Source organism: Hyla sarda, chromosome 2 (genome assembly GCF_029499605.1).
Source record: "Hyla sarda isolate aHylSar1 chromosome 2, aHylSar1.hap1, whole genome shotgun sequence".
NCBI classification, from domain to species: domain Eukaryota; kingdom Metazoa; phylum Chordata; class Amphibia; order Anura; family Hylidae; genus Hyla; species Hyla sarda.
In genome coordinates this window covers 344287392-344303532 of record NC_079190.1, presented here as the reverse complement: position 1 = coordinate 344303532, position 16141 = coordinate 344287392, and the positions used below count along the sequence as shown (strand labels likewise).

Below are 16141 nucleotides of genomic sequence, written 5' to 3'. Positions count from 1 at the left end.
TCGGTGGAGAGGTCAGAAATAAAAGGAGATCGTCGGCAAACGCCGAGCATTTGTATTGGGAGGAGGCCAGGGGCAAACCACGTATGTCTGGGTTCTGTCTAATATCTGTGAGTAGATGTTCCATACAGAGAACGTATTTGAGAGGAGATAGGGGACAGCCTTGTCTCATACCGTTTCTGATGGGGAAAGGGGCAGAAAGGTGACCATTTATAGGAAGTTGAGTGGAAGGGTTCGAGTACAAAGCCAGGCTCCTATCTAACATTAGTTTCCCCAGCCCCAGTTGAGAGAGTGCCGCTGTCATAAAGTCCCAGTCCACCCGATCAAAGGCCTTCTCCGCGTCCAGGGATAGGAGGAGGAGAGGGGTCCCACTACACCGTGTGTGGTGAATCGATGAGAAGACCCTCAGGGTGTTGTCCCGTGCCTCCCGGACGCGGACAAAGCCCACTTGATCAGGGTGGATAAGGGAGCCCAAATGGTCCGCCAATCTGTTGGCTAGTAATTTTGCGAACAGCTTGGCGTCCACATTTATCAGGGATATTGGCCGGTAGCTTGGGCAGAGGAGAGGATCTTTACCCTCTTTGGGTATGACTGTAATATACGCTTTCAGAAAGGAGGGGGGAGGGGAGAATCTGCAGAGAAATTATTAAACCCCTGGAGGAGTGAGGGCAGCAACTCCACCCGGAGGGTCTTGTAGAATTTTGAGGTATAACCGTACGGTCCAGAGCTCTTACCCGCCGGAAGGGCGGAAATTGCAAACCCCACCTCCTCAGGGGTGAAGGGGGATTCCAGTGCTTGGATGACAGATCGTGGTAGGCGCAGTAGGCCAGTGGAGGCTATGAGATACCCAAAGAAAAAAATTCCCACACAGTAGGTCCTACGCCACAAGACATAGAATAATTCATAAAGAAAAAGGCGTCAAACAGGACATAATTGACACAAAGTATACTTTATTAACATGAAAAATGACAAGACATTTAAAATAATTTAAAAGAATACATATATAGTAGTAAACATGAATCCAAGAGATGCTGAGAGAGAAGAACGGGGGCTATGCTTGTCTGCCAGGGAAAAAGTTAAATAAATAGTGCACATAAGTATTGTTTCCCATGAATTAATGAGGGAGGCTACGGCTCAAGGGTTGTGGAATAGATATTAGGAACTGATCCGGCAATGCTCGGATCGCAATTAAATACAGAAAATCAGAGAGCAAGAGAGAGCCCCAGGGGATCAAAAGCGCATTATAAGTAGAACAAACCCTAAGCTAGACAATATAAGGAAATACTTTACCAAGTGGAGCAGAGAGTACAATGCTACAGCCACCCGCCACCCAACGTTTCACCAATGAAGGCTTCTTCCGGGGTGTGGTCAATAGAGTGTGGGGTATGTATATATGCAGAGACTTAACCAATTAAAACCAGGGACAAAAGCACGTGATGTAATTAGGGCGTCGTAATCGCCCATAGGTCACTGTTACCAAGCCTCGCTTTCATACCGAGGTCCGGAAACAGATACGTCTGTCAGCGTGCATCACCTGACAAACCAAGCCTCGCTTCCAAAGCGAGGCTCGGATGTACGGGCCAATCGTATACTGGGATGTGTCATTATCCAGTAGAGAGCCAAGCCTCGCTGTCAAAGCGAGGCTTGGAAAGTGCTCAGATGCGGAGATCCCTACTAAAGCGAAAATTCATAACTCTAGGTAGTTAGTTATAATTATATACAGGCACAATTCAAACATAAATAAAAAATAAAATATATTCATTTCTATATCAACATATTATAGATTACATATCAGGGACTAAATATCATGATGGGTACATATTGTGAGTAAATACATAAAGAGTACACACTTAAGGTAAGTACATATAATACTAGGGTCACATGTTATGTGGATGCAAGTGCATATTATTATATTTTTCATATATTCATATATTTTATTATATAGATATTCATGCAGCTGCACTGCACAAAGGCAGTACAGCATCATGAAGAATCAAGGTAAGTGCATCGCGTGCAAAAAAAAAAAAAAAAAAAAAAAAACAACAGAACAACAGTGAAAAAAAGTCAAGTGCAAGGTGAACACATAGTGACAAAATAAAAGTGACATGCAGGAAAAAAGGGGGGGGGGGGGGGAAAGAAGGGGGGGGAAGAAAGGGGGAAGAGGGGAAGAGGGGGAGAAAAAAGAAACCTATATAAAAATCTACCTAGTAAAAAAGGGGGGGGAACCATAATGTCAATGAATGTGTGAAAAAGTGGAAATATGAAAAATGGCTTAATAATTAGTACCACTGTCATAATTAAATAAATAAATGGGTAGCAGTGAATGTTAAATATAATTTAAGCAATTAGATTAGAGCCCCAAAGATAATATAAATAAACAAAGAGGGGCATAAAAATGTGGGTATATAGAAAAAATATAAAATAGGGGAGTGACAGTGTAGTGTGAGATTAGTGTACGGAGTGTAAGATGGGATGAAAGAAGTGAATAGTATGAGTGAAAAACGTATATATGTGATTGAAAGGCCTGTGTAGAAGTGTGATGAGGTGATAAGAAGAAAGAGGGATTGTAATCATGCATAAAAAAACATAGGGTATAAGAAGTGGGAGTAAAAATATCGTATCAAGGAATATATAATTAATTGAAAATTAGTAATAAAATTAATAATAAATATAAAAAAAGTATTAAAAATATATGTAAAAGAATATATAGAGAGAGGATTGTGACCCTGGAAGTGTACATAAAAAAGTATGTTTTAAAATTGATAAGAGAAAGAGAGTCCCAACATGATTCCGGTGGTAAGGTCACTCCAACGATAGAAGGAGGCTAGAAGTAGTCACGTGATGGCCCTGGTTGGTAAGTCTCATAACACATCTAGATAGACAATCAGATAAAAAGGAATAAATTAATAAACAACAGTTAAAACAAAATGGAAGCTGCTAAAAAATCACTTAAAACCCATTAATTACACACACTAATAAAAATCCGAGCTCAGAAACCAACCAATACTCCTCACAAAAATGGGGCATAGCTGTTTACCTCATTTAAGCCGTGAGGTACAAGTGTGTCCAGCCTGAAGATCCATCGCGTTTCTCTTTGTGCAACCAATTTCTTCCATTGGCCACCTCTGATACCCACCGGGACGTGGTCGATACCTATGAATTTGAGGAGAGTGGCATCACTGTTATGTTTAAGTTTAAAGTGTCTTGGTAGGGTTTTCAAAGACTGAAGGTTTGTTTCATTGGCTGCCGCATTAATATCCAGGATATGCTCTCTGACCCGTCGGCGGAGCTCCCTGGTGGTCATGCCCACGTATAGCAATTCGCATGGGCATTGTGCAACATATACCACCCCTTTGGTTACACAGTTTATTTTCTGCCTAATTTCATATGACTTGGTACAGGATGAATTGCGAAACATATCAGTCCGTAATATATTACTACATGCAAGGCATTTACCACATGGGGAGCAGCCGTTTTTGGGGCCCTTGGAGCCAAATAAATATGGCTCCTCAGTCTCATAGTGGCTCCTCACCAGAAGGTCCTTCAAGTTTCTATTCCGTCTATATGCAATCGCTGGTCTCGAAGGTATCATACCATTTAGTGTCTCATCCACTTGTAGAACGGGCCAATGCTGTTCAAGTATCTGCCTAATCTCATGGCTACGAGAGTTATAATCTAAAATGCACCTCACCTGGTTGTCAGTTGTCTTGTTGGTCCTTGTTCTATGTAGGGATGACGCACGATCCGTTTTTTTCGCTCTCCAGTATGCCCTTTTAATGCTCCGATTGCTATAGCCCCTTTGACGGAATCTTTTCTCTAGATCACGGGCCTGCATTTCAAAGTCCTGTTCCGTGGAGCACAGGCGTCTTGCACGTAGGAATTGACCTATGGGAATATTTCTGATCAAATGTGTGGGGTGAGCAGAACTGGCGTGTAGTACGGTATTAGCTGAAGTAGATTTACGATGTAGATTCGTCTGGATAAATCCATTGGCGTCCGCCTGTATCTGGATATCCAAAAACTCAATATTAGTTTTATTCACTTTATGCGTTAGATGAATGTTTAAGTTGTTGTTATTGAGGGCATCCATAAACTGTTCCAACTCGTCTAGTGTACCCTGCCAAATAAACAGGATATCATCAATGTATCTGCCCCATGACAGTACTTTTTCAGCCAAGGGGCAGGTATCCGACGTAAAGAGGGTCCTCTCCCACAACCCAAGGAACAAATTGGCATATGAGGGCGCACAAGCCGCCCCCATAGCCGTTCCCTGCAGTTGTAGGTAGAAGACCCCTTTAAAGATGAAAAAATTTCTCGTTAGAATGAAGGACAACAGTTCCAGGATTAAGGCACATAGGTCTCCCTCCAAATTGCTGGATTCCAGAAAAAATTTAGTGGCTGCTATACCGTCATTGTGTCTTATCGACGTGTATAGTGATTCTACATCACATGTCACAAGGTAGGAGTTATCATCTAATTGGACACCATCAAGTCTACGTAGAACATCATTTGAGTCCTTAATGTAGGAAGGTAACAGTTCGACTAGAGGCTTCAAGAAAAAGTCAATCCACTTACATATTGGTTCAGTCAGGGAGTTACACCCAGACACAATAGGTCTTCCAGGAGGTATCAGCGCGTTCTTATGGATCTTCGGCAATAGATATATTGTAGGGATGGTCGGGTACTGTATAATTAGTCCTTGTTTCTGTTTCAAATTCAAGATGTTTTCCTCCACAGCATTGTCCAGAATATGAGCTAGTTCCTGTTGATAAGACATCAGGGGGTTAAAAGTGAGTCGCTTATAGCAATTGGAATCACGTAGTTGTCTAAACATTTCCTTCTCGTACATATGAGATGGCCATAGGACAACATTACCCCCCTTGTCTGATGGTTTTATAACCACGTTTTTCAAAGCCCTCAGTTCTTGAACAGCCTTTCGCTGGGGGTATGTTAGATTGTCACTGGCTCTTGTTTCTGCCAGGCGTCTCAAGTCCCTAATTACCAATTTGATAAACATATCCACCTCAGGAACCAAAGTCGTAGGAGGGAAGGTGACACTCTTAGGTAAAAGGTAGCGCGGGTACTCACCTGTTCCTAGTTGTGGCATAGGATCCTGTTCATCCAGTAATGATTGTAAGTTTAAAATAGCCTCCTGTTCTACCGTGGAACCCAACAGGTTTTCAGTATTCAGATCAAAGTGTCTTGTGTGCAGTTTTTTGAGGATCAGGCGTCGTGCAAATAGTTGAATGTCTTTTACTGTACAGAAAAGATTAAAGTTAGCCTGAGGACAAAAAGATAAACCCAGGCTAAGCACAGATTCCTGTTCATTGGTTAAGGTCACATCTGTTAGGTTAATTACCTTAAGGGAAGGTCCAGGTGCCGGTGTGTCTCCTCTCTGTCTGGTAAAACGTCTTTCATTGGAGCGTTGGTTATATTCAGGTTTGCGTCGTGATTTCTTAAATTTATTGCGTTGGGAGCTAGATGAAGATGTACTTGAAGAGGCTCCAATCGAAGAAATAGAGGAGATTGAAGAGGTTCTTACCAGGTTCGTTTGGGGAGTCCTCCAGCGATATACCCGGTTTAGTTGGAGGTCTGTCAGATCCCTCTGGTAATTTTTTCACCTTAACTATTTCGATTTTCTCCTCCCAGTCTTTAAACCAGGAGTCCACTTCTTGGTTCCATGTCGTCAATTCTTCTGTAGATAGATCTAGGCGGATCTTTCTAGATAGTTCCTCTATCTCAGTTTCCAGAGAGGTGAGTGTTTGTATATTATGACTTACCAATAATTCCAAAAAGGTTTTGGAGCACGTGGAGCATGCTGCTTCCCACTGGTCCTTAAAGTTATCGCTGTCTATAGGGAATGAGGGGAACACCTGAATCCTAAGTCCCCGCGGAATTAAACCTTGGGCCAAGTATTTTTCAAGAGTGGTTTTGTTCCACCATGTGCGTGAGCGCCTCTGGAGTACAGTACCCGACCATCCCTACAATATATCTATTGCCGAAGATCCATAAGAACGCGCTGATACCTCCTGGAAGACCTATTGTGTCTGGGTGTAACTCCCTGACTGAACCAATATGTAAGTGGATTGACTTTTTCTTGAAGCCTCTAGTCGAACTGTTACCTTCCTACATTAAGGACTCAAATGATGTTCTACGTAGACTTGATGGTGTCCAATTAGATGATAACTCCTACCTTGTGACATGTGATGTAGAATCACTATACACGTCGATAAGACACAATGACGGTATAGCAGCCACTAAATTTTTTCTGGAATCCAGCAATTTGGAGGGAGACCTATGTGCCTTAATCCTGGAACTGTTGTCCTTCATTCTAACGAGAAATTTTTTCATCTTTAAAGGGGTCTTCTACCTACAACTGCAGGGAACGGCTATGGGGGCGGCTTGTGCGCCCTCATATGCCAATTTGTTCCTTGGGTTGTGGGAGAGGACCCTCTTTACGTCGGATACCTGCCCCTTGGCTGAAAAAGTACTGTCATGGGGCAGATACATTGATGATATCCTGTTTATTTGGCAGGGTACACTAGACGAGTTGGAACAGTTTATGGATGCCCTCAATAACAACAACTTAAACATTCATCTAACGCATAAAGTGAATAAAACTAATATTGAGTTTTTGGATATCCAGATACAGGCGGACGCCAATGGATTTATCCAGACGAATCTACATCGTAAATCTACTTCAGCTAATACCGTACTACACGCCAGTTCTGCTCACCCCACACATTTGATCAGAAATATTCCCATAGGTCAATTCCTACGTGCAAGACGCCTGTGCTCCACGGAACAGGACTTTGAAATGCAGGCCCGTGATCTAGAGAAAAGATTCCGTGAAAGGGGCTATAGCAATCGGAGCATTAAAAGGGCATACTGGAGAGCGAAAAAAACGGATCGTGCGTCATCCCTACATAGAACAAGGACCAACAAGACAACTGACAACCAGGTGAGGTGCATTTTAGATTATAACTCTCGTAGCCATGAGATTAGGCAGATACTTGAACAGCATTGGCCCGTTCTACAAGTGGATGAGACACTAAATGGTATGATACCTTCGAGACCAGCGATTGCATATAGACGGAATAGAAACTTGAAGGACCTTCTGGTGAGGAGCCACTATGAGACTGAGGAGCCATATTTATTTGGCTCCAAGGGCCCCAAAAACGGCTGCTCCCCATGTGGTAAATGCCTTGCATGTAGTAATATATTACGGACTGATATGTTTCGCAATTCATCCTGTACCAAGTCATATGAAATTAGGCAGAAAATAAACTGTGTAACCAAAGGGGTGGTATATGTTGCACAATGCCCATGCGAATTGCTATACGTGGGCATGACCACCAGGGAGCTCCGCCGACGGGTCAGAGAGCATATCCTGGATATTAATGCGGCAGCCAATGAAACAAACCTTCAGTCTTTGAAAACCCTACCAAGACACTTTAAACTTAAACATAACAGTGATGCCACTCTCCTCAAATTCATAGGTATCGACCACGTCCCGGTGGGTATCAGAGGTGGCCAATGGAAGAAATTGGTTGCACAAAGAGAAACGCGATGGATCTTCAGGCTGGACACACTTGTACCTCACGGCTTAAATGAGGTAAACAGCTATGCCCCATTTTTGTGAGGAGTATTGGTTGGTTTCTGAGCTCGGATTTTTATTAGTGTGTGTAATTAATGGGTTTTAAGTGATTTTTTAGCAGCTTCCATTTTGTTTTAACTGTTGTTTATTAATTTATTCCTTTTTATCTGATTGTCTATCTAGATGTGTTATGAGACTTACCAACCAGGGCCATCACGTGACTACTTCTAGCCTCCTTCTATCGTTGGAGTGACCTTACCACCGGAATCATGTTGGGACTCTCTTTCTCTTATCAATTTTAAAACATACTTTTTTATGTACACTTCCAGGGTCACAATCCTCTCTCTATATATTCTTTTACATATATTTTTAATACTTTTTTTATATTTATTATTAATTTTATTACTAATTTTCAATTAATTATATATTCCTTGATACGATATTTTTACTCCCACTTCTTATACCCTATGTTTTTTTATGCATGATTACAATCCCTCTTTCTTCTTATCACCTCATCACACTTCTACACAGGCCTTTCAATCACATATATACGTTTTTCACTCATACTATTCACTTCTTTCATCCCATCTTACACTCCGTACACTAATCTCACACTACACTGTCACTCCCCTATTTTATATTTTTTCTATATACCCACATTTTTATGCCCCTCTTTGTTTATTTATATTATCTTTGGGGCTCTAATCTAATTGCTTAAATTATATTTAACATTCACTGCTACCCATTTATTTATTTAATTATGACAGTGGTACTAATTATTAAGCCATTTTTCATATTTCCACTTTTTCACACATTCATTGACATTATGGTTCCCCCCCCTTTTTTACTAGGTAGATTTTTATATAGGTTTCTTTTTTCTCCCCCTCTTCCCCTCTTCCCCCTTTCTTCCCCCCCTTCTTTTCCCCCCCCCTTTTTTCCTGCATGTCACTTTTATTTTGTCACTATGTGTTCACCTTGCACTTGACTTTTTTTCACTGTTGTTCTGTTGTTTTTTTTTTATTTTTTTTATTTTTTTTTATTTATTTTTTTTTTTTGCACGCGATGCACTTACCTTGATTCTTCATGATGCTGTACTGCCTTTGTGCAGTGCAGCTGCATGAATATCTATATAATAAAATATATGAATATATGAAAAATATAATAATATGCACTTGCATCCACATAACATGTGACCCTAGTATTATATGTACTTACCTTAAGTGTGTACTCTTTATGTATTTACTCACAATATGTACCCATCATGATATTTAGTCCCTGATATGTAATCTATAATATGTTGATATAGAAATGAATATATTTTATTTTTTATTTATGTTTGAATTGTGCCTGTATATAATTATAACTAACTACCTAGAGTTATGAATTTTCGCTTTAGTAGGGATCTCCGCATCTGAGCACTTTCCAAGCCTCGCTTTGACAGCGAGGCTTGGCTCTCTACTGGATAATGACACATCCCAGTATACGATTGGCCCGTACATCCGAGCCTCGCTTTGGAAGCGAGGCTTGGTTTGTCAGGTGATGCACGCTGACAGACGTATCTGTTTCCGGACCTCGGTATGAAAGCGAGGCTTGGTAACAGTGACCTATGGGCGATTACGACGCCCTAATTACATCACGTGCTTTTGTCCCTGGTTTTAATTGGTTAAGTCTCTGCATATATACATACCCCACACTCTATTGACCACACCCCGGAAGAAGCCTTCATTGGTGAAACGTTGGGTGGCGGGTGGCTGTAGCATTGTACTCTCTGCTCCACTTGGTAAAGTATTTCCTTATATTGTCTAGCTTAGGGTTTGTTCTACTTATAATGCGCTTTTGATCCCCTGGGGCTCTCTCTTGCTCTCTGATTTTCTGTATTTAATTGCGATCCGAGCATTGCCGGATCAGTTCCTAATATCTATTCCACAACCCTTGAGCCGTAGCCTCCCTCATTAATTCATGGGAAACAATACTTATGTGCACTATTTATTTAACTTTTTCCCTGGCAGACAAGCATAGCCCCCGTTCTTCTCTCTCAGCATCTCTTGGATTCATGTTTACTACTATATATGTATTCTTTTAAATTATTTTAAATGTCTTGTCATTTTTCATGTTAATAAAGTATACTTTGTGTCAATTATGTCCTGTTTGACGCCTTTTTCTTTATGAATTATTCAGTGGAGGCTATGTAATGTTGCAGGGATGGGGGCGGTGTTATTATAGGTGAGTGGGCGGAGGGTTTGGGTAGGTTGTACAGGTCTTTGTAATATGCACGAAAGGTATCGAGTATATCTGGTGTGAGATGTGAGATGGAGCCAGAGACAGTCCGGATGGCTGGTAGGAATGTGGACGAGTGCTTGGATTTAAGAGCAGATGCTAAGAGGCGACCAGACTTGTTACTCCATTCGTAAAAGGTTTTGCCTGTGAGCTGTTTAAAATGGCGGCATGAGGTATTCAATAGTTCTAACAGCTCATGTCGAACTCGGGTCAGCTCCCTATACACCTGATCCTGTTGGGAGCTTTTGTGTAGGGTTTCTAGAGCTTTGAGTTTCTGTGTCAGCAATAGGAATTTGGCGGAGTTGTCCCTTTTCAACCGATCCCCATGCTTCATAAGCACCCCTCTAAGCACACATTTCAGAGCGTCCCATTTCATCGCAGGGTATGTAGGGTCTGAAGCATGGTCAAGGTCAAAATGACAAACGGAGTCTCTGAGGTCCTGCAGGCAAAAAGTGTCCAGGAGCAGAGATTCATTAAGCCTCCAAGAAGCATGGGGCTTGGTGAAGGAGGACATAGAAAAGGTAAAGAAAACGGGAGCATGGTCGGATAGTGTCATTATGCCTATGGAGGCTGAAGAGACAGCATTGAGAAGATGGTGAGGGAAGAATATGTAGTCTATTCTACTATATGAATGTCTGGGGTGGGAATAAAAATGTACAGTCTCTCTCTTGGGGGTGGAAAGTACGCCATATATTACTCAGCTGTAAGTCATGTAACCTACGTCTCAAGGCCCTTAGTTTAGCATGGGAGATGGCGGAGGACCCAGTAGAGGTGTCATAGGTTGGGAAGAGGGGGTATACTTAGATCTCCACATAGTATTATAGCGCCTGTAGCAAACTCAGTAAAGGCATCAAGAGTGCAGAGGAGGAAAGGTATTTGGGAGTGGTTAGGCGGTATATGGAGGCTATGGTGAGGGCCTTACCAGCTAACGTGCAGTTAAGGAAGACATACCTAGCATTAGGGTCTAACAGAGAGGACACCTGGATGGGCAGAGATTTATGAAAGGCTATAGAGATGCCTTTCATCCTGGCTTCGGGATTCGTACTGTGGAACCACTGTAAGTAGTATCTGGAGCTAAAGGGCGGGAGGTGGACGGTTTTAAAGTGTGTCTCTTGCAATGCGATAATATGTACTTTTTGTTTGTGGAGGGAGTAAAGGGTCTGCGCTCTCTTCTCAGGGGTGTTGAAGCCCTTGATGTTGAGGGAGGCAATTTTGACATCAACTGCCATGGTAGGTGTATGGGATGTGGCAACACTTACCCGAGTGCCCAGTGAGTACCCCGTCATCCGCAGCGAGGCAGGCAGGTATGAGCGAGTGAGTAGACCTAGGGGAGGCAAGGGAAAATGAGAGAGGAGTTAAAACAGAAACACGGTAGAGAAGCAAACGTACAGACACGAAAACATGGGTACTACTAAGGGTTGCCATAAGGGCCAAATAGAAGGACAGGACCAACCTGATCTTCGACCCTCATTACAATATTTATCTAATAGCATACTTTGAGTAAGAAAACCCATCTAAATTGCATGTAGTGTGAACTGATATCAACCCACTTGGTTGGCCTCATTAGGGACCAACACCCTCTCTTTGCAAAGCCAAATTCGTGGGAAATGTAGGCAAAATGACAAATCCAATTTTGCTCGGAATTAAAAACATGTCTACAATTTCATGCCTGCCACATCAGCTTAAAAAGGTACACAAAAACCTCTACATTATTCTGCAATATTAGCCTAGGCTTCACTATGTGAGCAAAACAAAGAAATTATCAGAGTGCTTCTTTAAAACGAAAGGTGTAAATTTTTCCAAATAAGCCGAGCATTTCATTCTTCATCCTCCACTCACCATTCACTTAGTATTTGAACAGTATAGTGAATCTGGCATGTGTGTCCAACTTGACCTATACGATGAAGAGGTTAGGAAGAGAAAATGATAATGTATATAATGGCTGATTTATATATGCGTTCATTCATTTATAACAAAAACTAATCACAGTTGAGGAGACAATGCTCCAAACACATTTAAAAAATATTTTATTAGATATATGCTAAAATCCCCCTACTTTGGCTAATTCTGGAAACCCATCAAATGTCTTTGGATGATTACTGTTGCTGTGCATGTTTCTATTGTGAAATACAACCTAACCATATTCACCTCCTGCCAGCAATCTCCCACTCCTACAAAAGCTGAGCAAAAACAAATTATTTCATCATAAAAATACCAAAGATCCATAGCACAGAATTACAGCTATAAGTGATCCTTATTATGTAGAGTAGGAAGATAACAACAAAAAATCAACTGACAAGATACAGTAACACTGTAAAGTTTAAGTGGGAGACTGAGCACCCACAAGGCTTATAGTCTTTATGATGACCCTTTACAATAGAATTTAGAAAATTGCTTTATATAACAAACATTAAAATATACAGACTATACCATTAACATATTTACTGCAGAAGCAAGTTCTGTAGGTAACTACACTCCTTAAAGGGGGATAAGATGTCTGATTGCAGGGGACCCGCTGCTGGGGACCCTGCAATCTCGGCTGAAGCACCCCAGACATCCGGTGACTGGCGATGTGGGGTGGAGGCTCATGACGTCACGGTCACACCCCGCTTGTGACGTCTCGGCCATGTCCCCCTCAATGCAAGTCTATGGGAGGGGGCGTGATGGCTGCCATGCCCCCTCCCATAGACTTGCATTGAGGGGCAGGGCTGTGACATCACGGCCACGCCCCCTCGGGGATGCACCCAACGCTCTAAATGAATGCCAGGTGCAGAAGGGAGATTGTGGCAGTCCCCAGCAATCAGACATCTTATCCCCTATCCTTTGGATAAGGGATAAGATGTTTATGGGGCGGAGTACCCCTTTAAAGGGGTATTCTGGGATTTTTGGTTCTTAGAATGTAAGAGAGGGACAGCAAAGTTAGTCTAGTTACTTATATACTTCGCTTACCTATTTTTGGTGGCTGGTGTAGAATTTCTTTATCTTTTTTTTCCCTTGGAAGTTCATTTTCTGTAGCCTACAAAATTATTGACACTAAGTTATTGACAGTTGACGCAAATGGAGAGAGACAGAATTCTTGGACTGAGAGACTTTGTTTTATCACTCCAGTAGATCACTATGCACATAGTAGAAAATGTCAGCCATATTCAGCTTTGCATTAATTCCGAACAAACTGGAAATGATTATTCTGTTACATATTTCACATGAACGTACATGCAAACTATGGCCAGTCACATCGCATCAGTAAGACATCAGTATTGTATCCATTACTGATCAGTACTACAGTACTCATCTGCTCTCTTCTAATAAGTAATAGTGTTGCTCGCGAATATTCGCAATGCAAATTTTCTTAGTGAATATTCTCAGATATAGCACTATAAATTTGCAATTACGAATAATTTTTTTTTCACAGTACACATCACAGTGATCATCCCTCTCTGCTTCCAGCTTGTGTGGTCTAAAGAAGGCTCTAATACTACTGGCGTACGGATTTTTGCATATGTGAAAATTTGCATATGCAAATTTTTGCATATGCTAATTTTCATATATGCTAATTTTTGTTTATGCTAATTTTTACATATGCAAAGTTTTGCATATGCGAATTTTCGCATATGCAAAAATAAACGCGAATATTACAAATATGCGAATTTAGCGAATATATGAAGAATATTCATCCATATATTCGCGAAATATCGCAAATTCGAATATGGCCTATGCCGCCCAACACTAGTAAGTAACAGAAAGCACAAAAGGACCGACCCATATACAAGGCAAAGCATATTGGGGGATATTTATCAAAACCTGTTAAGAGGAAAAGTTTAACTGTTATCCATAGAAACCAATCAAATCGCTTCTTTCATTTTTCACAGGACTCTAATAATGAAAGTAGTGATCTAATTGGTAGCAATGGGCAACTGGTCAACTTTTCCTCTGCACAGGTTTTGTTAAATGTCCCCCATAGAGTGTAAAAAATTTACAGTCTACTGCTGCAAGTTATTTATGAATTGCTTGCTTGCCACATAAAAAAAATGCCTTGCAAAAGTATATCAACTGGCTCCAGAAAGTTAAACAAATTTGTAAATTACTTCTATAAAAAAAAATCTTAATACTTTCAGTACTTATAAGCTGCTGAAGTTGAGTTGTTCTTTTCTGTCTAAGTGCTCTCTGATGACACCTGTCTCGGGAACTGTCCAGAGTAGAAGCAAATCCCCATAGCAAACCTCTTCTACTCTGTGCAGTTCCCGAGACCAGCAGAGAATTCAGTAGAGAACACTGTTGCAAGACAGATGTTACACTCTGTGCTCCAGCCACAAGCACCGTCCGTGAGCGCAGAGTCCCTGTGTCCCTGTCTGCCAGTGGGGCTTGGACTTGCATGGCGGGATGCACCCGCATGCAAATCTTAGCCCGTCACTCAACGTTCTCAGCTGCCGCCTCCTCCTCTGTGTCTCAGCTCTGGCGCATGCGTCCCCCTCTCCTAGGGTGCGCGCGCGCCAGAGCTCTGAAATTTAAAGGGCCAGTACGCCCATAATTACTGTCACACTTGTCACTACATTATTAAGTTCCTTCACCTCCTCCACTTCCTTGCCGGATCTTCAGTGCCCCTAGCCTGAGATTAAGCGTTCCATATTGCCTGTTTGCCTTATCCATGGATCCAGACCTTCCCGCTACATTATTAGACTTCGCACCTTTGTCACCTGCCTTGACCTTCTACTACGTTTGACTATGCTACTGCCATATCCTTCGATGCCTTGCCCAGCTACCTGTGTGGTTGAGCCGTGCCTGGGGTAGCGACCTGGGTGTTGCCTGCCGCAGCAAGCCCATCCTGCCTTGCGGCGGGTTCTGGTGAAGACCAGCGGCACCTTAGACTCTGCTCCTTGATACGGTCCGAGTCATCAGCCACACAGGTTAGAGGATCCACATCCAGCTCTGTAACAGCAAGATCCGACCATGGATCCCGCTGGGGTTCCTCTGCCAGACAATACGGATGTCGCTTCCATTGTGGCGCTCCAGTCCCAGCAGTTGGCCCAGCAGGCACAGCAGTTGAGCCAGTAGTCCGCCATGATGCAGCAGTTACTCCCTGCTCAACATCAATCGCCACAGCCTCCTCCTGCTCTGGTCTTGCCTCTCGCTCCTGCAGTCATCTCCGGATCAAAGAAATATCAGAGAAATTTGAGGGGGATTCCAAGTCCTGTCGTGGTTTCATGACTCAGTGATCCATGCACATAGAACTCATGGCGGAACAGTTCCCTATGGAATGAGCAAAGGTGGCCTTCCAGTCTATTAACTTGAGGGGTTTTGGCCTGGGCAACTACGCTTTGGGAACCCAGGGATGCTCTCACTATTAATCTCCAGGCATTCCTGTTGGAATTTCAAGGTGTCTTCAAAGAACCAACCTGAGCTTCCTCCGCTGAGTCGGCATTGCTGAGTCTATCTCAGGGCAACTCCTCTGTGGGTGAGTATGCCATACGATTTCGTATTCTGGCATCGGAGTTGTCATGAAATAATGAAGCTCTTTGCACTACCTTCAAGAGAGGATTATCAAGTCATATCAAGGATGTCCTCGCTGCCCGGGAATTGCCATCTAACCTGAATGAACTTATACACTTGGCATCCCGGATTGATATCTGTTTCTCTGAGAGACGTGAGGAACTGGAAATCTGCACAACCTCGGCACCTTCCTCATCTGGCACCTGCCTTCCATCAACAACTGCAAACTTCTACGTTGCCTCCCGCAGTGGAGGCTATGCAAGTGGATCGATCTCGCCTGACCCTGCAGGAAAGAACTCGCCAATGAAATGAGAATCTATGCCTATACTGCGCCAGTGCAGATCATTTCCTCAAGGATTGTCCTCTACGTCCACAGTCACAGGGAAACGCTCGCACCTAGGGTTTGTGGGAGAGGCCTCCCTAGGTGTGAATAGCACCTCTCCATGCTTAAATTTGACGGTCCAGCTTTTTCTACCTTCCAAAGAGATAGTCTCCGTTCTTGCCTTTTTGGACTCTGGCTCAGCAGGAAACTTTATTCATACCTCCTTAGTACATAGGTATCATCTGCCTGTGTCCCTCCTGTTAAAGCCTCTGTACATCTCTACGGTCAATGGAGAAAAACTGGACTGTACTGTGCTATATTGCACAGAACCTTTGTTAATGCAGGCCGGATTCTTGCATAAGGAGAACTTGTACTACCTCATTGTACTTCTTCTCTTCTGCTTGGCCTACCATGGTTGCAGCTCCATGCCCCGCAGCTGGATTGGAAAACTGGAGAAGTGC

The 16141-nt window shown here is 42.6% G+C and overlaps 2 protein-coding genes across 2 annotated transcripts; one reads left to right on the top strand and one right to left on the bottom strand.

Moving 5' to 3' along the window:
- Positions 1-2248: 2248 nt before the first annotated feature.
- Positions 2249-3774, bottom strand: LOC130357946 (uncharacterized). The gene is made up of 2 exons (XM_056560722.1): positions 3035-3774; positions 2249-2869 (listed from the first exon to the last, which is right to left on the bottom strand). Exons 1-2 carry the CDS (start codon positions 3587-3589, stop codon positions 2822-2824), a joined length of 603 nt encoding a protein of 200 aa, XP_056416697.1. The 5' UTR covers positions 3590-3774; the 3' UTR covers positions 2249-2821.
- Positions 3775-5938: 2164 nt separating this feature from the next.
- Positions 5939-8398, top strand: LOC130357468 (uncharacterized). Its single transcript, XM_056560163.1, has 3 exons — positions 5939-6074; positions 6765-7612; positions 7778-8398. The coding sequence occupies exons 1-3, from the start codon at positions 5939-5941 to the stop codon at positions 7823-7825; spliced, it is 1032 nt and encodes a 343-aa protein (XP_056416138.1). The 3' UTR covers positions 7826-8398.
- The last annotated feature ends 7743 nt before the right edge of the window (positions 8399-16141 follow it).

What these genes read in the sequence shown, in the direction of transcription:
- LOC130357946 (XM_056560722.1), bottom strand. Translation starts at nt 3,589, where the DNA reads ATGATACCTTCGAGACCAGCGATTGCATATAGACGGAATAGAAACTTG. An exon ending in TACCTCACGGCTTAAATGAG is followed by an intron (nt 2,870 to 3,034) that starts GTAAACAGCTAT and finishes TTGTCTATCTAG; the next exon opens with ATGTGTTATGAGACTTACCA.
- LOC130357468 (XM_056560163.1), top strand. Translation starts at nt 5,939, where the DNA reads ATGTGCGTGAGCGCCTCTGGAGTACAGTACCCGACCATCCCTACAATA. An exon ending in CTCCCTGACTGAACCAATAT is followed by an intron (nt 6,075 to 6,764) that starts GTAAGTGGATTG and finishes ATATTCCCATAG; the next exon opens with GTCAATTCCTACGTGCAAGA. An exon ending in TACCTCACGGCTTAAATGAG is followed by an intron (nt 7,613 to 7,777) that starts GTAAACAGCTAT and finishes TTGTCTATCTAG; the next exon opens with ATGTGTTATGAGACTTACCA.